The 23,223-nt window shown below is 36.0% G+C and overlaps 1 protein-coding gene across 4 annotated transcripts in view; it reads left to right on the top strand.

The window, feature by feature from the left end:
- The window catches only part of UHRF2 (ubiquitin like with PHD and ring finger domains 2), a 75,519-nt gene that overhangs the window by 39,172 nt on the left and 13,124 nt on the right, over window positions 1–23,223 (top strand). For all 4 annotated transcript variants that reach the window (XR_002644533.3, XM_022573682.3, XM_022573681.3 and 1 more), the window contains 5 exons: window positions 10,881–10,990; window positions 13,276–13,462; window positions 17,641–17,764; window positions 18,028–18,135; window positions 20,834–20,938. Coding sequence is in view for 3 of the 4 variants with exons in the window: in XM_022573682.3 (XP_022429390.1) it covers window positions 10,881–10,990; window positions 13,276–13,462; window positions 17,641–17,764; window positions 18,028–18,135; window positions 20,834–20,938 (634 nt within the window). In the remaining variant the exon portion in view is untranslated. The remainder of the gene's footprint in view (window positions 1–10,880; window positions 10,991–13,275; window positions 13,463–17,640; window positions 17,765–18,027; window positions 18,136–20,833; window positions 20,939–23,223) is intronic.

Raw genomic sequence — 23,223 nt, 5'->3', positions numbered from 1 at the left:
GATTGAAAAAGATCTTGCTGCAATTTATGACAAAGAGTGTTCTGCCTATGTTTTCCTCTAGTTTTATAGTATCTGGTCTTACACTTAGGTCTTTAATCCATTTTGCGTTTATTTTTGTGTATGGTGTTAAAGAATGTTCTAATTTCATGTTTTTACATGCAGCTGACCAGTTTTCCCAGCACCATTTACTGAAGAGACTGTCTTTTCTCCATTGTATGTTCTTGCCCCCTTTGTCATAGATTAATTGACCGTAGGTGCATGGGTTTGCTTCTGGGCTTTCTATCCTGTTCCATTGTTCTATATTTCTGTTTTTGTGCCAATAAATACCATTACTGTTTTGTTGACTATAGCTTTGCAGTATAGTCTGAAGTCAGGGAGCCTGATTCCTCCAGCTCCATTTTTCTTTCTCAAGATTGCTTTGGCTATTCGGGGTTTTTTGTATCTCCATACAAATTAAAAATTTTTTTTGTTCTAGTTCTGTGGAAATGCCATTGGTAATTTGATAGAGATTGCATTGAATCTGTAGATTGCCTTGGGTAGTATAGTCATTTTGACAATATTGATTCTTCCAATCCAAGAACATGGTATATATCTCTCCATCTGTTTGTTATCTTCTATTTCTTTCATCAGCATCTTACAGTTTTCGGAGTACAGGTCTTTTGCCTCCCTTAGGTAGGTTTATTCCTAGGTATTTTATTCTTTTTGATGCGATGGTAAATGGGATTGTTTCTTGAATTTCTCTTTCTGATCTTTTGTTGTTAGTGTATAGAAATGCAACAGATGTCTGTATATTAATTTTGTAGCCTGCAACTTTACCAAATTCATTGATGAGCTCTAGTCATTTTCTGGTAGCACCTTTAGGATTTTCTATGTATAGTATCATGTCATCTGCAGACAGTGACAGTTTTACTTCTTTTCCAATTTGGATTCCTTTTATTTTCTTTTCTTTTCTGATTGTCGTGGCTAGGACTTCCAGAACTATGTTGAATAAAAGTGGTGAAAGTGGACATCCTTGTCTCATTCCTGATCTTAGAGGAAATGCTTTCAGCTTTTCGCTGAGTACTGTGTTAGCTGTAGGTTTGTCATAAATGGGCTTTATTATGTTGAGGTATATTCCCTCTACGCCCACTTTCTGGAGAGTTTTTATCATAAATGTGTGTTGGATTTTGTCAAAAGCTTTTTCTGCATCTATTGAGATGATCATATGGTTTTTATTCAATTTGTTGATGTGGTGTATCACATTGATTGATTTGCAGATACTGAAAAATCCTTGCATCCTTGGGATAAATCCCACTTGATCATGGCGTATACTAGACATTTACAAAAAAACTAACGTTCAGCTTTGATCCTCTCTATTGTATTGAAGGTACAAAGGAAGAAACAGAGGACATGATTTGTAATCTGCCTTGGAGATTTGATAAGGGAACTTGGAGTTAAAGTTCATGCTTGTATCTAATTTTTAATTTGTGAGTACCAAAAAGTGAATATGCTTAAACTATCTAATTCTAGTTAACAAAATTCTATTTTTAACTTGCCATTTTCTGTTTCTATTTTAACTTTGAAGAAAATTCAAAACAGAAGTGTAGGGTTTAAATCAGTTTTTCAAAACTTTGGTCACTTACTCTTGTATATTTAATACTGTATGAAATTATACTAGATTAGATATTCCTAAGTAGAATTTGAATCCTATAGCAAAAAAATTTTAACCTTACTAAAACTATGGATGTACTTAGTGTATTTTGTGTCATTTTTTAGGGTTTTATTTACTAAATTTTATCCATACTCGTTTATCGTGCCATCTCTAGTGATCTGATTATTGAATGTACCATTCTTACAGACTATGAACTTGATGTCCATATCAAGTTATAAATCAAAACTCACTGTATTCCAACCATATTGGCCTCCTTGTGTTGCTTAATCATGTAAACACGCTCCTGTTTCAGAGCTTTTGTACATGCTGTTTCCTCTGACTGGTCTGCTCCACACAGATATTCAGTTGGCTTACTTTGTCTTTTGTTTTATTTCTTTATTCAAATATGACTTCGAAAGACAACTTTCTTGATCACGCTATGTAAAACAATACAGACAGACAGATACCAGGCATAGGTGTGTGTATATATGATTGAATTCTCCCGTAGTCTAACTTATTTTTCTTTATGATACTGATTATCACCTGACATTTATTATTTTCTCTTGCCCTACTTGTATTAGCTTCTTGTTATTGCTATAACAAATTACCACAGGCTTAGTGGCTTAAATAATAGCACTTATTACTATTTTACAGTTCTGTAGGTCAGAAATCTTTTGAGTTTCACTGGGCTAAAAGCAGTGTCGGCAGGGATGTGTTCCTTTTTGGAGACTGAAGGAAAATTGACTTCCTTGCCTTTTTCAGATTTTAGGGGCCTCCCAATTCCTTGGCCTGTGGCCCGCTTCTCCATGTTTAAAGCCAACAAAATTGTATCTTTGACTGTTCATTTGTAGTCACATCTTCATCAGGCTCTTTCTTCTTCCCTTTTCTACTTTTCAAGGCCCCCTGTGATTACATTGGGCCTATCTAGATAATCCTATTTAAAGGTCATTAACAAAGTCCCTTTTGCCATATAAGGTAACATATTCACAGGTTCCTGGGCTTAGTACGTAGATGTCTTTGGGGCCTATTATTCTGCCAAGCATACCACTGGAATGTTAATGCTTTGATTTTGTTGTTGTTGTTGTTTGCTCCTGTGTGTCAGGCCCTGTTCTAAGCACTAGTTAAAATAAATGTTCAGTAAATACAATACTTCATAGAATCTGAAATTAACGGTTTTCCATATTTTAACATCTGAAATTATGATGTATCTTAAAATTGCTATTGGACTGACTAAAGTCGGGTTCTTTCAGATATTTGAGTTTACTTCTGCTAGTCACCTTGGAGTGCCATCTAACTTGAAGTTAAATTTCCTGCTTGAGCTTTTTTAAACCACACAGGTAGTATGAATTCATATCTGCAGACCACAAGGTATGCCTGTGGTTCAACTCTCAGGGGATACTTTTTCTCCTTATACCCAGGGGTAATATTGAAACACGGGCATCTTTATTTTCTGTATCTGCAAGGTGGTTTATTTGCCATTTTTCTTTAACATGAGAGAAGCCATTTGTTGTCCTAGCTTTGAGGGTCCTTCTTAGACTGCTCATCTCAGGCTTTTTTCTTGCTTGAGGTTTCATAAAATAATATATCTTATAGTTGTTAGCTTTCATTTGGTGTCCCAACTTTATTTGAGGGTTCTTCTTATACTGACCCATTGCAGGCCAGTTTCTTTTTTGGTAGTATATAAAATAGTGCATTTTTACAATTGTTCGTTTATTAGATTTCAGTGAAATTGGGTGTTTCCTGAAGGAATGAATTGACTACCTGTTTTGGTTATGATCTATGCCTTCATTAGTTTAGTCAAGAGGAAATGGATGTAGTAAGCCTTCAACTTAAAATGATAAATGACTGGAAAAGTGATTTTAGTTTTAAGCTGTCTGATTTTGTGACTTTATTGAAGCCCATAGAAGGTTTCTCTTTCCAGGTAGGGTGGAATAGCTGGCCGCAGATCAGCGTTCTTACCTAGAACAACTAGAATAGCCAGATCAAGTACAGTTGTCATCTGAAAGGCAGCAGAGAGGTAAGAAGAACTACCAGGGGTATGACTCTGGAAAGGGAAGAACCTTAGGAAGCAGTTAGCTTTTTTTTTCTTAATTTAATTAATTTATTTATTTATCTATCTATTTATTTATGGCTGCATTGGGTCTTCATTGCTGAGCGCGGGCCTTCTCTAGCTGCAGCGAGCAGGGGCCACTCTTCATTGCAGTGCGCAGGCTTCTCATTGCGGTAGGCTCTCTCGTTGCAGAGCCGCAGGCTTTTGGTGCTCGGCCTGCAGTAGATGTGGCATGTGGGCTTCAGTAGTTGTGGCGTGCGGACTCTAGAGCACAGGCTCAGTGGTTGTGGCGCACGGGCTTAGTTGCTCCACAGCATGTGGGATCTTGCCGGACCAGGGCTCAAACCCCTGTCTCCTGCATTGGCAGGCGGATTCTTAACCGCTGCACCACCAGGGAAGCCTGACAGTTAGCTTTTGTAGTTGCTTTTTACCCTGGGGACTATGCTAATTATGGATACAGGGCAAACCTCACTGAACAACTGGCAGCAGTGTGGGGACAAGAAATCAGAGCTGTTGGCAGATATGTGGGATGCCTCAAGCATATGACCTGTGCTCTCTTAGGACTTTTGCCAAATACTGGGTTTTCCTAGGCAGGAGGCTAAAAACATAAGTAAAAAAGTGGAGTTTTTAGCAGTCTTAGAAGGCAAACATGAATGTGGGGATCCCTGGTGGAGTGGACCCACAGAATATACAACAGGCTCTTAGTTGAAAACTGTAGATGGTTAAGGCAGACAGATAGACTAAACCTTACCAAAACTGAAAAACCAGCCTTGCCTCACAGAGTTGCTAATTAAAATGTTAAACCACTGTAGTATCTCTCCAGCAGAAGGAAGATTGGACCTTCTTAATGGTAAGATAAGGTCTGAAGCCTCTAATGTGTTTTTTTTTAATGCTTTTCTTTCTTTTTTTAAATTTATTTATTTTATTCTTTTATTTTTGGCTGCATTGGGTCTTCGTTGCTGTGCCCGGGCTTTCTCTAGTTGCGGAGAGCGGGAGCTACTCTTCGTTGTGGTGCGCGGGCTTCTCATTGTGGTGGCTTGTCTTGTTGTGGAGCATGGGCTCTAGAGCGCAGCCTCAGTAATTGTGGCACACGGGCTCAGTAGTTGTTGCTCACGGGCTCTAGAGCGCAGCCTCAGTAGTTGTGGCACACGGGCTTAGTTGCTCCGTGGCATGTGGGATCTTCCCAGACCAGGGCTCGAACCCATGTCCCCTGTATTGGCAGGTGGATTCTTAACCAGTGTGCCATCAGGGAAGCCCACCTCTAATGTTTTAAATATACTATCTACCATGGAATCAAAAATACTGTGCTACCAAAAGACAGGGCCACATAATCAAAAACCAGAAGAAGATAAACCAATAACAGAAATGGAGTCATAAGTGATCTTGATCAAGTTATCAGGCAGGAACTTTAAAGTAATTATAATTAATATGCTTAAGAAAATAGTTGAAAAGATAGAGAATTTCAGCTGAGAATTAGAATCTATAAAATAATCAGATGGAGAATAAGAAGTGAAAAATACAGTTTCCACAACTAAGAGTTCCTTAGGTTGGTTTATCAGCAGATAAGACACAGCAGAAGATAGGATAAACTCAAAGACAAGTCAGTGAAAAATATCCAACTAAAACATTGAAAATATAATGGAAAATAATACAGAAAAGACTGTTATATATGTGGGACTTTGTGAAGAGGTGTGTTTACATCTTTTTGTAGTTCCCCAAAAGAGAGTAGGATGAAAACTATTTGAAAATGTAATAGCTAGAATTTTCCAAAACTGATAAAGACTGATAAAAGACAAAACTGATAAAAGACATCAGTCGAAGATTGAAATTTTGTAGTTCCTAAGCAGGATAATTAAAAAGAAAACAGTGGCGTATTGCAATAAGGCTGCTGAAAACTAAAGGTAGAATCAAAGGGAAGACGGCTGAGTTTTAACCAGGAGTAGTGTGAGCTAGAAGACAGTGGAATGGCATCTGAAAACACTAACTTTAAAAGTTCTCAACTTAGAAATACATTTTTAATGAAAATATACTACAAAAATGAAACTAAAATAAAGATGTCAGACCACACCTGAGAGGATACCAACCAACAGACTTGCACTGAAAGAAATACTAAAGGGAGTTCTTTAAGCAGAAGGAAGATGATCTCAGATAGAAATAAGGAAATATAGGAAATAATTATGAACAGAGGAAGGATAACTATGTGAGTACAAATAGACTACTGAAAAAATAAGATTAAAATATGTGTAGAATAAAATCATGATAACCATGTGAAGGATGGGATTAGTAAATGAAGCTTTGAGATTCTGACGTGATCAGGAAAGTACTGAAAGTAAAACGTAAAGCAGATTGATTTTTCAGGTTTGCATGGTGCATTCTCTAAGAACCACTAAAAATTAATAAAATATTAGCAAATTAAGAGTGGAAATAGAATAATACAAAAGAAGGCAATCAAGAAGAGTAAGACAAAAAGGTAGATAAAATAGAAGACATGGTAAAATGGTAGCAACAAATATATCAATTATATTAACTATATATGAACTAAATATTATAAAGACAAAGATCAACAGACTAGATTAAAATAAAAACAAAACTCTTAGGCTGCTTATAAGAAAATCTCCTTAAATATGAAATCACAGAAGTTGAAAATATAAGGATGGATGGGATTCTAGGAAGATGGCAACAGCATAGATTTTAATCTTCCTAGATATCCTTATAAAACAAGGATATCCTTATAAAAACAAATAGAATGAAAAGATCTAATACAAAAATTAAGGGCAGTATCTACAGACATTTAGGGTGATGTGGTATCTCCCACAAACACCAAGATAGCTGCTGAGATAAACAACTGAAAGCTACAAGACCTGTGCGGTATCGGTAACTATTACAAGAGGAAGAAGAGGGTAACAGGATATATGATTGACCTAAGAACTGCAAAATAATAGGTTACCTCAGCAAGCTATCTCACCTGAGAGTAGCAGCTATGGTGGCCATCTTTTAAGATGACCCCCAATAATTCCTGCTTCCTGGTACTCAACACCTTGCATAGTTCCCCCCCACATTTTATTAGGGTTGCTCTTTGTGACCAGTAGAATATGGCAGAAGTGATGGTATACCACTTCTGAGATTGGGTTATGAAAACATGGAAGCTTCCATTTTGGGCTCTCTCAGACCACTTCCTCTGGTGGAAGCCAGCTGTTATGTTGTGAGAATTCAGACAGCCCGTTGGTCTTCCCCGAGTTGAGCCTTTAGATGAGACTGTAGGTCTGGTCAACAGCTTGACTGAAACCTCAAGAAAGATCATGAGCCAGAACTACCCAGCTAAGCTGCTTCCAAATTGCTGATCCACAGAAACAGAGGTAATTTTTGTTTTAAACTGCTAGTTTTGTGGTGACTTGTTATGTAATAGTTAACTAATACAGCAGCTGAAGCCAGAAATGGGTATGCACCCCAGTTTGGATGAGTATACGCAGTTTGCAGCAAGGTCTGAAGAGATTAGAGCACTATGTACTTTCAAAATTAGTCAGCTAAAGTTCCATTCCAGGACAAAGTCCCATATTGAGAATAAACTACTAGGAATGCAGTCCAAATTGAGTAGGACAGGAACAGTAAAGACAAAGGAAAAAAGGGTCCAGTTAAAAATAGGGCAGGGGAATAGAGCCAGGAGATACCAAAAGGAAGTTTCTATAGCGTCATTTTTTAAATTAATTTTTGAGGCAAAATTTACTTAAAGCAATATGTACCATATAAAGCCACCACTGTAATCAAGATATAGAACCTTTTCATTACCCCCCACCAAAAGTCCCTGTGGGCTCCATCAGAGTCACAATTACTACTACAACCCTCAACCTTGGCCTCAAACTACTGATCTGCTTTCTATCAGATTAGATTTTAGCTGCTGTAGTTTTGAATGCTTCTCCAAAAAGCAACAACAACAAAACTGAGTTATATGGAGCTCTGTGGCTGTGATCTAGCAAACCTAATTGAAGTTATACCCTCTAAAGGGTCAAGAAAATTTTATAAAAACAAGCAAAAGAAAAACATTGATGTGAAATCCATACAAAATTAGAAGAAAAAGAAAAAATAAGGAACCAGGATAACACCCTTACAAGGAAAACATCCCAGAAAGACACCCATGAGTCAAGAAAAGGTAAGCCAAGAATTTTAAGTCTAGCCAAACTGGCCTTCAGTATAAAGGCTGGAGACAAGCTGCCATTAACTTGTAAGAACTAGGGGAGGAATTGTTCTCATGAACCCTTCTTGGGAAATCTTGTAGAGAACTAGTTTCAGACCATCAAGATGACTGTAGGCAATTTGACATAGAGTAGTGATAAACATTAAAAATATCTCTGCATCTAGAACTGGGACTAGAGGGAGGTACATAAAGGAGAAAGTGTAGTATGTAATGGTTTTATGGTCTGACACTGTAGATATAACTGTAAGACATGGCAGAAATACACAAAGAAATTTTAAAGTATTTTCTGTAGTCATAATGACAACTGGTGAAAATGTCATGTAATGTGGGGTAAAGCAAAGAAGTACTTGTAGCCTTCTAATTTAGGCATCCCTGGTGTCTTTGAGAACTAGGATTTTCTGATTGTGGGGGAAAGGAGAAAGAGAAATAATTGCTTTGTCAAAAGCAGACTTATCCTTTAGTCCTGAATTTGAACAGAAAGTGTTTGCATGAACTCATGAGGTATCTTATACGTGTATTAATGTGTATGTCTAAATTTTGTAGCTTGGTCTAGAAATAGTGATCAATCCAGTTTTAGAAAGCTTTTCTAGTGCCTAAATTGTGGTCTTAAAATAACCATTTCCACCTAAAAGAAACTAGGCTTCCTTGGAGATAAGACTACAGGCTGGGGGGGCGGTCGGGGGTCGGAAGCTGGGGCGAATTGAGAGTAGCATCTACATATATACTCTACCGAATGTAAAATAGATAGCTAGTGGAAAGCAGCAGCATAGCACAGGGAAATCAGCTCGGTGCTTTGCGATGACCTAGAGAGGTGGGGTAGGGAGGGTGGGAGGGAGGGGATATGGGGATATATGTATGCATATGGCTGATTCACTTTGAAACTAATACAGTATTGTAATACTAACACAGTATAGTAAAGCAATTACACTCCAATAAAGATCTATTAAAAAAATAAAGACACAGGGTGGGGGCAGAAAATGTACAAGATGAACTGAGAGCAAAAATCTTGTCTTGCACATAACAAGGAAGCCCACAAACATTGCTAAATTCTTGTCAGAAAGATTTGAGAATCAGCTGGAATATCCCATTGGCCAAAGATGAGACGATTTGAACATCAATAAGGAAAATATCTAGCGTGGATTGAAACACCTCAAATACGTGAACTCCTAGTTACATAGAAACTCATTAGTCACCTACATAGAGTGTTTGAGAACTATGTTTTTTAAACTGCTAAAGAAAGCATTTCATCTATATTTGTTATATGAGCTATACCACTGAGTCACCAAGCAATTGATGAGCTCAGGTTTCTCTTTATGGAATTATTCCAGCAAATAAGTAAAAAAGGAATGAAAGAACTAGAATACCAACATTTTCCAATTCCCAGTGAATTAATCTAGGCATTGAGCATCTATGGCTGCTGTAGGAAAAGACAACTAAATAATTAGGTGCTTACTGATGAAAATAGACCTATAGACAGTTTTACCCAAAAAATGAACCTGGATTTGAGTAAACATTTAGAGCAAGGGTCAGCAGTTTTGTTCTATAAAGGGACAGATAGTAAATAGTTTAACCTTTGGCTGCCAGATGGTCTCTGTCACAATTCACCTCTGCTGTTGTAGCGTGAAACCAGCCATGGAGAATACATAAACGAATAGGCATAGTTGTGTTCCAGTAAAACTTTATTGTTAAAAACAGGCATCAAACCAAGGGTTTTCAGCCTTTACTCCAGATCCAACTACTGATTTACTGGAAATATAAATGACAGAAAAAACTAAAGTACACTTTGGGAATGCAGGTATCAAAATCGGGACCATGGGAAACTCTATAGGACAAATGGTGGGGCTTCTTCAACAAATTATAAGGAAAAATATTGGGAATTTAGTTTTTGAAACACAAAACTATATCATATACTTAGGCAGACAAGTGAGAAGATTGAAGAAAATTAAGGTAAATATAACTCGTGGGAGGGAGTGAAGAGGTTGTGACTGGGAGGGAGAACATGAACTGCTGAGGTAGTTGACAGTCCTATCTCTTGTCATGGTTGATTACAAGGATGTGTACCTTATAATTGGCTAAACCATACATTTATCTATAAATTTTCTGCATTTGACATTAAAAGTTTTAAAAGGTGAAATGATTGAAAAAGTCACCAAGCAAATGGTAATCAAAAAAACCAAAGGTATGGGCTTCCCTGGTGGCTCAGGGGTTGAGTGTCCATCTGCCGATGCAGGGGACGCGGGTTTGTGCCCCGGTCCGGGAAGATCCCACATGCCGCGGAGCGGCTGGGCCCGTGAGCCATGGCCGCTGAGCCTGCGCGTCCGGAGCCTGTGCTCTGCAACGGGAGAGGACACAACAGTGAGAGGCCCGCGTACGGCAAAAAAAAAAACAAAAAAACCAAAGGTACACTTTTGATACAAAATGCATTACTAGAGATACAAAGACATTTCATAAGATTTAAGGATCCTTAATCTGTATGTACCCAATAATATATCTTCAAAAATACAAAGCAAAAGTTGATAAATTAAAAGAATTATACAAATCCACAGTCACAGCAAGAAACTTTGAAGAAGTATATGCAAACAGCTATAAATGTGGCTATGAAAAATATGGCTTAGTATTTGAAAGACTTTTCTTTGTAATAAGAGGTCATCTATTTACCCAGAAACTTGCCATATTTATCGGAAATACGTTTAAATCTTTCATTTTAATTGGGAGTATCATTTTACCTAGTCTTTAAGTTAAATTAAATTTACAAGATAGCTATCTTCTCACCAGATGATCTGAGTCTTGAATTTTTTTTCCTGATATTAAAAGTGACACTTAACTTCAAATATTAATCATTGGACTTTTCCTACTGCTGGAAGCAATAACTCAGTGATTAGAATAGCTGTAATCCCCATTTGTAAATAGGAAGTGTTCAGCGAGTTTCCAAACTGACTTTTAATTACTATTTGTGTGTGATTTAGATTTTGCTGGCAGAGGTTAACCTTTCTTCCTTTTTTAAACAGGGGTTCTGAAGGAAAATTAAATGACTGTCAGATAAGATTCATAAATGAAATCTTCAAGATCGAGAAACCTGGAGCCCATCCTCTTTCATTGGCAGATGGAAAGTTTTTAAGTATGGATTTTTCTTACGGGCTGAGACTGCATTTATTGTTCATGATTGCCATTTTAACTGGCCAGGGAATAACTTTTGAGAAAGCATAAAATTGTAGACCATACAAATTTATTTTCAAGACAACCATTTTGATGTAAGATCTATTTTGGTTTAATGGATTTTCCTCAAATGATAAGATTTGTCTTCAAAAAATATTTTCTCATCTTGGCATTTTATTGCCATTTTCTTGCTGTTTCCTTTATTATAGAGTCTGTCCAGATTAAAAACCCACTTTGGTAATGTTGTGGCCATTTAAGATTAATTTTGAATAGTGAGACTTATTTTTATACTAGTAGAGCCTAAGAAGAATAATGCTGGTTGAGCCCTGAATTTCTGGGAGGTAGTGAATGAGGTTTATGTCATCGTTAGGATGTTAGAGTGTAGCCTTATCTCTTCTTTGCATATATTTTACTTAATATCATGTAGCTAGTTGGTAACAGAGGCAGACTAGATTCTAAGTCTTTTCATTCATGGTTCAGTCAACTATCTTTACAAATAGGTTACAGTGTCTCATACTCTGTCAATTCTGATTTTTTTTCTGGAGAACAACAATTCATTGACTTTATGCTGTGTGTCAATGTCTAGTATATTCTGGGAAAAGAAATATTCAAGATTAAATAGTTCTGCCTAACCTCTTCTTACCACAGTTGTGCAAGATTAGAACAAGACAAGACCTTTAACAGATCAATAAATAAGATTTCCATGTTACTGGTCTAAGCCATACTCATTTTTTGAGGCTGTGATGCTAATACATCTACGTGAATTAAGAACCTTAAGGCATACTGTGTATGACTGTTTCTGTGGTTTATGACTGCTTCTATGGCTTATATGACTGTATGGTTATATTCTAGGAATAAAGGTAAACTTGATGAGTAAACTTATTTAATGTGACTTACTTGCTCTCAGTAAAACACAATAGAAAAAGAAGATTGACCAGGTTTTTCTTGTGTTTTCTCTCTCAGTGTATCTGCATATATATGTTCTTTCCTCTGTCTAATGCTAATCATGTTATAGCTACAGCTTTGAACTTCTGTGTAAAGAAACCATTTCACAGCCAGATTGCCATTGACCAGATCATTCTCCAAACCAAAAATCTAAACATACCTTTGGTATTTTAGGTCTGTGAAATTTCCATTACTTATATGTTGTCACAGCTACCTTAGTGGAAGTGAAACCAAATTGTAACCTTCCATTCATTAGCAAGAATAGGCAGTGTGATCAGTCAGAAAGTTAGTACTGAAATCAGTGGCAATTTTCTTTCCCCGTCTCTTATTTGTCAAGTACTTCTTCCCTGTTTCTCTTATTGAACAATCAGCTCTGATATGGTAAATTCCTCGCGAATTTTTTGTGTGCGTTTGTAAGAAATTCAGAGAACTATATAAATTATAGAACTCCCAAGAGGTAATCACTCTAACAATATATGTCATTCTAGACTTCTTTCTGTATCTATCTAATTCATCTTTGTGTATCTATACAGTTAATTTTGTGTAAAAAATTTATTCTGCAATTTCCTTTTTGAATTTAACATATTTGGCTACCTCTGTATTATAGTTCTTATAAACTTACCTCATTTTACACAAAATCTGTCCAGCTGTTAACTCTTTTGACATTTAAATTTTACTTTTGGTATTAGTGAGCATTACTATAAGATTTCTGTGTATATATGTATATTTTATAATTTCAAGTGAATATTTTGGCAGAAGGTGTTTGGGTTTAGATGGGGGAGGCTGGTGGGTTGGGGGAGGTGGGGGGGCAATAAGCGGAACCTGTTAGTTGCCAGAGTTCTGAACCAGTTGACAAGTAAGATAAAAAAAATAAATGAACTGTTAGATACTGTTACTAATAAAGAGTATATTGGGGGCATAGCAAAACCAAAATGGGTTTGCTAACTTCTAATAGCCGTACCCCTCCTAGTTCAGTCCACAAGGAAAGGTTTGGATCTGCAGAATAGGTGTTACATAATAGTTTCGTTTATTACATAGTTAAATCCAAACAACTTTGTTCAAGTATTGTATTTTGCTTGAAATTTTAATATATCTTACGGTGCCCCATGAGTTCACTGCATTGCCCCTAGGCATCTCGATGCACATTTGGGGAACTTTAAAGTACTATACTGGATTATTTCTTATGGTTCTTTTCTCTTTGTTAAAAAAGCTGCATGTTATTCTCATGGGTTTTTCTTTATAAGGTTCATAGAGATAAAAATGATTTTAAGACTAGGCTTGCTATAATTTTGTTCTTAATAGGGAAAAATGACCCTGAATGTGACTTTTGTGGTGGAGACCCAAATAAGAAATGCCGTTCTTGCTCCTGTCGTATATGTGGTGGAAAACAGGAACCCAACATGCAAGTTCTATGTGATGAATGTAACATGGCCTATCATATTTACTGCCTGAATCCTCCTTTGGATAAGGTCCCTGAAGAGGAATACTGGTATGATTATCAGGGGATTTTTGTTGCTACTGTGTTAAGAATTGAATGTGAAATGTGTCTTTGAAACACCAAAAGTAGATTTCTAAAGATACATCGTGTATATATATTTTTGATAGGTAAGAGGTAGATTTATTGAGAGAGATAAACATTCTGTAGGCAGAATGCGGTCCATCTCAGAAGGCGAGAGCGGCCTACATAGTGTATATTAAAGGGCTTAAAATTGTATAACTAATGGTTATTTGGCATTGATACCTTTATTCAGTTATAACAACAGCTTCTGACCCAGTCTCTCGCTCCATTTTTTAATCCCTCCAGTCCCTTCTCCAATATGAGTCCTGTGTTCTTTCAAAAATGCAAATTTGATAGTTACTCCTTTGCTTCAGAGGCTTTATGTTACTGTACAGGGCCCTGCACAGTGTTTTTTAGTTGATTTCTCCCACTGTATCCCTTACCACTTTCCTCTTTTATTTCCCCAAATACTCTATACCCTAGCCAGATTAAATATCTTTTAGCTTCTTAAATAAGTCATGTTCCCTATCTTCTCTGGGTTTACACTTGATGCATTTTCTTCTTGGAAACATTTCCTCTTTGCGTAACTTCAGGATGATACTCATCCTTTAGGTTTTCACTTAAGTATGACTTCAACTGGGAAGCCTTTGTAGATGGTTCCCTCTACCCCTCAGTTATTTTAGATGTGCCTATTGAATGTTTTATAATGGTACTTAACAGTTATGTGCTTCGTACATGCAAGACACTAATAAAGTGCTTTGTATGGATTATCATACTTAATCATATGAGGTTAATAGTAGAACCAGGCACCAAGGTCAAATATACTTGCCAAAATCTATACTTCTACTGAGTAGTGTTAGCTACAAAGAGAAAGGATTAGAAAAGAGACTGGGGGAAAATGTTCCCAGTTAAAGTTATAATACGCTTCTTAAGATGTCATATTAGGAAGTTTTTTCTTTTTAGACTACGGTTCATGTTGTTAGCATGGAGGATTAAGTTAAAGAGATGACAGGCTGTACTCAGAAATAACTAACATGACCATTACATAGCTGATATCATTGTGAAGAATAGATTGTTCTCCATTCCTTTGGTCTCTCCCCACCTGTTGGGAAGGTTGTTGTGTTACAGCAGAGGCTGTGTAGGGGTGGGGAAGAAGAAAAAGGATACAACTTCCTTTAACCCTCTGCCGCTACTTTGCATGGTCACACCCTGTATTTTACCATCACCAGTAATTATATTTCCTCTGAAGTCTCATGTGCTTCTTCCTCTTTGTTTCTGTGGACGATGTGTTGCTTCCCTAAACGCGAACCTTTCTTCCTGCTCTCAGTTTCGTATCCTTTTGCATTTTGAGGAACTTCACTCTTGCAGTTAATTCCTCTCCTGAATTGCCATTACTGGGTTATTCTCATTAGTATCCTAGAATCTCTTTGTTTTCACAACACATGCACATACACGCTCTTTCCTAGGTCCCATTTCTCCCACCTTTGTATTGTGGGAGAAAGCTGCCCACTTCCTTGCTTCTCAGAGCTGTCTCCACTGATTATTTCCATTTGCTCTCCTCCTGTCCATACCCCAGCACTCCAGTCTGACCTTCCCTCTCACTACTCAACTATATCTGCTTATATTAGACTTACACATTTTATGTTGCCAAACCCAAGGGTCACTTCTGAGTCCTCTCCTTACTGTCCTGCTTACCTGCTAACTCTGTTTTTGTAGTTGGTATGATATCATCTAATCTCATTTTCTTCCAGCTTCACCGGCCTTTCCTTGGTCTCTTGTTGGTTTTCTCTCATCTACCACATTTCAGAGTTTCCCAAAGCACTACCCATGTTTTCTCTCTTCATCTTGCTCCCTAGATGACCTCATGTAATCATGAGACTTTAAATACCAAGCAAAAAGCTTGGAATTTATATTTTCAGATCTAGTCTTCCCTGAGCTTTATATTCCTTATATTCAACTGCTTGCTTCACTAGTATCACAAAACTAGTGAGTCCAAATAGAGATCTTGATTTCCACAAACGTGTCCCCTAAAATCCCACTCCTCACCTAATTTCCAGTAGGTAATGCGATCATCTCATCCACTTGTTGAGGGCCAAAAAGCTAAACACAATTTTGATTCTCTCTTCTCCCCACTCACATCCAATAACACATGAGCAAATCTTACAGTTCTCCATAATGTTTCTCTACTCTCACCACCCAGTTCAAACCACTGTCTCTACCCTGAACTGTATAGTAAATGACTAACTAGTCTTGCTTTCACATTGTCTACCAGCTATCCTTCTTGCCACAGCAGCAGAATGATCTAAGTCCTGAATCAGGTTACTCACCTGTTTAAAACCCCCTAATGTCTTCCTGTTGCATTTAGGATAAAATCTCATCCCTTGCCATCTATGACCTGCCCCCGACTACTTTTATGTTCTTCAGAACGTACCATTCCTTACTATGCCTCAGGACCTTTACATTTAACGCCTCTTTGCCTGGAATGTCTTACCTGGCTTCTTGATAGGAATCTCAGCTGGAATGCCACCTCAGAAAGTTTAACTATTGTATCTAAAGACACATAACATTTCTAATCACTATTACCACCCACATAACCCTGATGTATTTCCTTTATAGCATTTACCACTTTCTGAAATTGTTTCATTGTATGTACTAGTTTTCCTTAACTGTTTACAAATATTTTGATCACAAACATTTATCCCTACCCAGTGCCAAAATAGTGCCTGGGTTCTTAACAAACCTGATGAAAAGATGGATCCCAGGGATGACTATAACTAGAAGACTGTCTTAGATTACTCTGTGGAGTATTTCTACATTCATGTCGAGGTCCTTCACTTTACCTGGAATTCCTTAACCTTAAATCTTCTTTTCCACTTCTCCAAATCATGTTGTCTAGATATTTAACCTCTGAACTCATTTTCTCATCAGAGATAATATCTGCTTTCACCGTAAGATCTTTGATAAAATTATAGTTATAGGGTTAGCACATCAGGTAGAATACAATCTTTCTTACAACAAATTAATTTTTGGAAGCCTTCCTGATTTCCAAATTAGTAGGGATTTTACTTGATAGTATTTATTGCCGTATCATACATAATTTTACCTTGAATTTGTTTCTGTATCTCACTGCCCTACTAATTTTCTCAGGGACCGAATTGTTTACATGTCTCATAATTAGGCAGTCAAAATTAACTAGTGGGTACAGGTGTCATTTTCTTTACTCTGTAGGCCACATGGCATAGATCATTATAAAATGGGAGGTATAGAAAAAGAAATCTAAGACTAATGGGGGAGTGGCCAGTTGATCTTTGGATATACTCAAAGTTTCCATTTCTTGGTGACTCAAGAATAGTCCCATCTCATTCTATAGACATACTTATGCTTTGCTTTTTGAAATGATATAAGACGGATTATAATGGTGTACAAGTTACAGTAGAATGACCAACTACAGATAGACTAAAGGACAAACAAGTATAGAGAATTGAAATTGAACTAGAGATAAAGCTAATATAAGCAAGCATCCTTGAATCCAGTGTACTTGTTATAATAAACTATACTTTTTTGGGAGGGGACATTTTATTTGCAGCAATATTCTCTAATTAGAAAAATCATAAAATATCTACAGAAAGCTTTCTGGAGGTAATATGTGATTTTAGCAAGGTGACAGGACACCCGTTCAGCACGCACATATCAATCACATTTCATTATGCCTGCAATTAGACTATATACATTTTTGAATCTGAGAATTCTAATAACCAATTTAGATGGGGAGATGTATCAGTTGCATGGATCATTGTTCAGTCTAGAATCATCTATTCTTACCACTTTTGCTTTAATGATAAAAACTCCAAATGAATAATTTCTACTCTGAGGATTAGTGATAAGATCACAGTTTATGGTGCCATTTAAATTGGACAGCCTTGTTTGGCTTTTGCACTGCATTTGAGAATTTGATAATAAAATATTTTAAGTTCTCTAAAAGAATGACAAGTTTTTTTCGGTGAGCTTAATCATGTAAATATTTTGAAAAGCTTAATACTGAAATGCTAACTGAAACTGTAATATACACCAAGTATTACATCTTAAAACTTGTTCTAACCTAGAAAGGCCATTCTGTTATTGGCTTTAATATAATATTATCAAAATTCCTTTTCTTCTTTTTTTTTAAGGTATTGTCCTTCCTGTAAAACTGATTCTAGTGAAGTTGTAAAGGCTGGTGAAAGACTCAAGATGAGTAAAAAGAAAGCAAAGATGCCATCAGCTAGTACTGAAAGCCGAAGAGACTGGGGCAGGGTAAAGAAGGAAGTTTCTTTTTCTTCCTAGTTATAATGTTTATAACTGTGACGCAAGTTACAGTGTTTCAGTTCCAATAGTAGTAATGGTATAAATGATGTTAAGAATCTGAAATATTAACAAATAACTATATTGATTAATCATATAAATTGTTAAATATTAATCATATAAATTGTTTTTATTTTATCCACATTTTATGGGAATTAAGGGCTTTCTTTAAGATTTAACATAACTGATTTCTCAGTTTGTTCGGTACCTTGTAGGGAATGGCCTGTGTTGGTCGCACTAGAGAATGTACTATTGTTCCTTCTAATCATTATGGACCTATTCCTGGAATTCCTGTTGGATCGACTTGGAGATTTAGAGTTCAGGTATGTTTTAAATTGGCTTAGTTGAAAGGGTAAAATTGGGTATAGTTCAAATTGTAGCAGTGTTAGTGTCGATTGATTCTAAATGGACTAACCTAGGTAGTATCACATGGCATTCAGTTGTTAGAATGAAAGATTTCCTGTAGGATGGGTAGACTCTTGCTCATAGCTTAGCAGACAGAGGAGCACACATCATGGAATTAGGCTTCCTCTAAGCCTTTGAATCACTTCGTTTTACTATTCTGTTATAGTTATGGTAGTTAAAGTTATTAAGTTGTTCTGAAGAACTTTTCTTGCCAAGAATTTAATATTTGAAATAGATCTTTAAGTCATGCAGTAAGTTCTCATTTAATGTCATTGATCTGCAAGGAAGCTCACTTAGGGTGTTTTCTTTGGGGATTATCCTCTTGAATGAATGTTAAGATATTGGTTAGAGGAAATGTCAGATAATCCAAGGATTAAATTACTTCTCTTTTCCTCTTGAAGAAAACTCTTGTATTTTTCTAATTTCTTCTTTAGAAAGGTAATTTTTTCGTTATGGAAAATTTAATGTGGAAAAAAGAATATCTTAGGTAAAGAGCAGTTTCCAATTAGACAGGATTCTGAACTTTAAGAGTCGAATAGCCCTGGTGCTTAGACCATTGATAAAAATTTTAAGATTAAAATAATGTAATACATATACATAGCATGGAAAGTTAAATACTAGGGTATGATTTATATTTTAAAAACCTACCATCTTTTTTCACCATTTTCTGTTTCTAAGAGGCAATCACTTTAAAGTTACTTTTTCTGAATTTACCTCCTTATTTATAAATAACATGTTTGTGTGGCTTTTGTCTTTATATTTTGGTTTTATTAATCTCTTTCAATGGAAGACAAGAATTTAGTTTAACACACTCTGTCCTGTCATCCTTGCAATGGTTATATCATAATTTTGAATAAATCAATTTTCAAGGCTTATATTATGACTTTGGATCTATAAGTACAGTAAAAAAAAAAAAAAACTGAGTTCAGGCGTACCTCATTGCATTGTGCTTTGCTTCATTGTACTTCACAAATACTGTGTTTTTTACAAATTGAAGCTTTTTGGCAACCCTGTGTCAAGCAAGTCGATAGGCGCCATTTTTCCGACAGCATTATTTTTTAATTAAGGTGTGTACGTTTTTTAGACATAATGCTGTCATACACTTAAGACTACAGTATAGTGTAAATATGACTTTTATATGTACTGGGAAGCCAGAAAATTTGTGCGACTCGCTTTATTGCAATATTTACTTTATTGTAGTGGTCTTGGAACCAAACCTGAAATATCTCTGAGGTATGCCTGTACAATAATAAATAAGATTTATTTTTTATACTATGTATTATTTATAATATTTATATATGAAATAAACATTATAATAAAATACACTTAGTGTATTTTTAATTGCCTTGTTCTTTGTTTGCTTCTTTTTTTTATATGCCTGTCATTCATTCCCAGATTGTAAAAGCCTCGTTAATAATGGTGTAAGATGACTGAGGTCATTGGCCTAAGCATTTAGGAGGACAGATTTGCAGTTTAGGAAGTAGGGAAGGTTCAGCATGATTTATTATCGGGGTTGGTGAGGTTGGGAATCAAATGGTCCTATGCTCTAAAGTACCTAAGTGTTTCCAAGGCCTAAATCCAGGTTCTGTTGCTCTTATCAGCTTCTCATCAACTTCTAATGTGCCTCTTTACCTAGCCCACTATACAGGCTTGGATTTACTCTGCTAAGAACAGTTGTGTGATAAACAAATGAATTAGAATACTTCTCTTAGGGAGTTTGAAGTACACAAAGAAGTGACACTTAAGTTTAAGTGAGCCAGCATTGAAGATACATGGGGAAAAGTAGTAGGCCATTGAAATAGAAGAATTGCATGAATAAACTGAAAATGGGTAGTATATTTATCATTGAGTAGTTGGGCTCAGATGTATAGGCTCCATAATGGAGAAGCTGAAGATAAGGCTGGGAAAGTAGATAGGAGCCTGGTTGAGAGAGGGTAATATGTAATACTTAACTTGGGCTTAATATACTATTAAGACTGTTTAATACATGTTAAGCAGTTGGAAATTAAAAGCAGATATGTTCTTAAAAGGATCATTCTGTTTGTGATAGGTAGAATGAGTTTGAAGGAACAAAACTGCTGGAGGCAGTGAAAAAGGGTATGTTTTAAGTATTCATACTCAAACTAGGCTTATATCAGTGAAAGTAGAAAAAGATGGTTTTGAGAGATTTAGGCGATCAAATCAGCAATATTTGCGACCAGATGGGTTTGAAGAATACAGAAGAATGAGGCTGAAATGACTCTTGCCTTTTTGACTTGGCTAGGGAACAGGACCATAATGAAAGATGAGAAATGAGAAAAAAAGAGATCTAGAGCACTTATAGTAAATTATTTTTTGCCCAAACTGAGCTGGAATTACCAATAGACATAGGATAATAATTATTTAATAGTTATTTTGAAACACAGTTCTAGGCCTGAGCAGTTTTAAGAGTTATCAGTTCAGTACCTGAAGGATATATAGTTGGGGAGAAGTAGTCTGTGAGCAAAACTTAGAATTCTGTGTGATATTCAGTTCTTAGTTGAAGCTATTAGGATACAATAACATATGTGAAACCATTTTGTAAATGTAACTTAACGAACTGTTCAAAGGTATTTTGCGTCTGTCTTGATGTTATAGGTGAGCGAAGCGGGTGTCCATAGGCCCCATGTTGGTGGAATTCATGGTCGAAGTAATGATGGAGCTTACTCTCTTGTCCTGGCTGGTGGATTTGCGGATGAAGTAGTAAGTCATGATACAAACTTGTTCTTTAGAACCTGTTCTGATCATTCAGTAAAATACAGAAGCTTTGTCCAGGATAAATCCCATCTCTTTTAGCATCGTTTTTATGTTGAAGTAGTCAGTTTTTTACCAGTTAAAAAGTAAATCAATTGGCAGTCTTTAATCTTTGTGTGTACTGATTATTGCAGTGAAAATAGTCACATTTTCTTTAGAGCTCATTTTTAATTTTGGACTCATTTACATTTTTGTCATCTTTTTTTTCATTTACATTTTTAATAATTGTCGATTGACATGTAGCATTAGAAATAATACAGAGATGTCTTTGCCCTTTATTCAGGTTCAGCCAGTGGTAACATCTTGCAAAACTGTAGTTTAATATCACAACCAGGATACTGACATTGATACATTCAGGACACTGAACATTTCCCTTACCACAAGGATCCCTCATGTTGCCCTTCTTTAGCCACCATACTATATCTGCTCCCCCAACCCCCCTTAACCCCAGACAACCACCAATCTGTTCTCTGTTTCTATAATTTTGTCACTTCAAAAATTTTTATAAATGAAATCATATAGTGTATAACCTTTGGGATTGGCTTTTTTTCACTCAGCATAATCCTCAAATTGTGGCATGTGTCAATAGTTCATTCCCTTTTATTGCTGAGTAGTGTTCCATGGATATAGGTGTACCACAGTACAACCATTCACCCATTGAAGAACATCTTGGTTATTTCCAGCAAATAATGCTGCATTAAAAATTGTGTACAGGTTTTTTTGTAAATAATGAGTGTTCATTTTTCATTTCTTTGGGATAAATGCCCAGAAGTGTAATTGCTGGGTTGTATGGTAGTTGCATGATTAGTTCTTTAAGAAACTGCCAAAAAAAAAAAAAGATGGAAAAAAAGAAACTGCTGAAGTATTTTCCAGAGTGACTGTACCACTTCTTGTTCTTATCAGCAGTGTATGAGTGATTCAGTTTCTCTGCATCCTCACCAGCATTCAGCGTTGTTGCTTTCTTTTAGCCATTCTGATAGGTACGTAGATATAGCTCATTGTAGTTTTAGTTGACATTTCCCTAATGGCTAAGAGTGTTGGACATGATTTATTTATTTGCTATGTGTATATCCTCTTGGGTGGTGTAGCTCTTCAGGTCTTTTGCCCATTTTCTAATTGGGTTGTGGGTTTTGTTTGTTTTTACTGTTCATTGGATGTGTAGTTTGCAGGTATTTTCTCCCAGTCTGTTTCATCCGCGTGCTTTCATGGTATAATGATGAATTCAAGCATAGATGAGTTAATGACATAGAATTTAACTATTTTTACATGATTATTTGCTGCTTGAAGAATAATCAGAAATGTTTTTGTTCTTATGTTTCAAACACTGTTGAACTTAGGTTGTCCCTATTATGCTCTCTCCTACCTAGTTCACACTACTTTTTCCTTTATAGCACTACCACAGTTACAACTTTAAAAGTCGACAAGGTTATAAATATATGAGCATTGTGAAGTCAATCCAGATACCATTTGGAAGACTGTATCTGATCAATTTAAGAAGTATTCTGGACTGTTTTAGATGTACTTATTTATTAGAATTCCTTCAAATGGAGTATACACTGAAGATGAAATTCCTTAACACCTTATTCTTTAAAATATAGACCTCAATTGTGGGTCAACAAAGTGAATTGAATGAAGGTTTTAGGGCATATAGAAACACTTAAAACCATGAGATTTTAGTTATGACTTTTAATCAAAGGAAAAACTAGATGCAAAATAATTGACCTTTATTACAAGCAAGAATTAAGTAGAGAAAACTTCATTATCTTAAGTTCAGTCTGAACTACTTAAAATAATCTTGCATTGAAGAAGAACCACTATTGAGATAGTGTTAGTAGAATTAATTTACATACTGATAGTTACTTTTCTCGGTTTAAGTACTGAATCAGGCAAAAACAATAGCAAGATAAATTTGTAGCTACTCGTGGAGCTAGTTTTTAATATCTTCTTTGGGCGTGTTTTTTTCACATTTAGTAGATGCTATACAACTTTTAGTATTCAAATTCTTTTCTAACTTTCTTCTTAATGATAGATAATTGTTTTATGCCAATATAATGTGACTAAACCCATGGACTGTAAAATGTGGGGAACTTACAATGCTGTAACGATTTTTAAGTTTGAAATTTAGCAGCAAACTTGGATATGGTGATTCACTTTGTTATAAAGCAGAAACTAACACACCACTGTAAAGCAATTATACTCCAATAAAGATGTTTAAAAAAAAAAAAAGCCTTGGA

Source organism: Delphinapterus leucas, chromosome 6 (assembly GCF_059928025.1).
Source record: "Delphinapterus leucas isolate spDelLeu-1000000601 "Yukka" chromosome 6, BTC_Dleu_Yukka2, whole genome shotgun sequence".
NCBI classification, from domain to species: Eukaryota; Metazoa; Chordata; class Mammalia; order Artiodactyla; family Monodontidae; genus Delphinapterus; species Delphinapterus leucas.
This window is presented reverse-complemented; position numbering and strand designations above follow the sequence as displayed.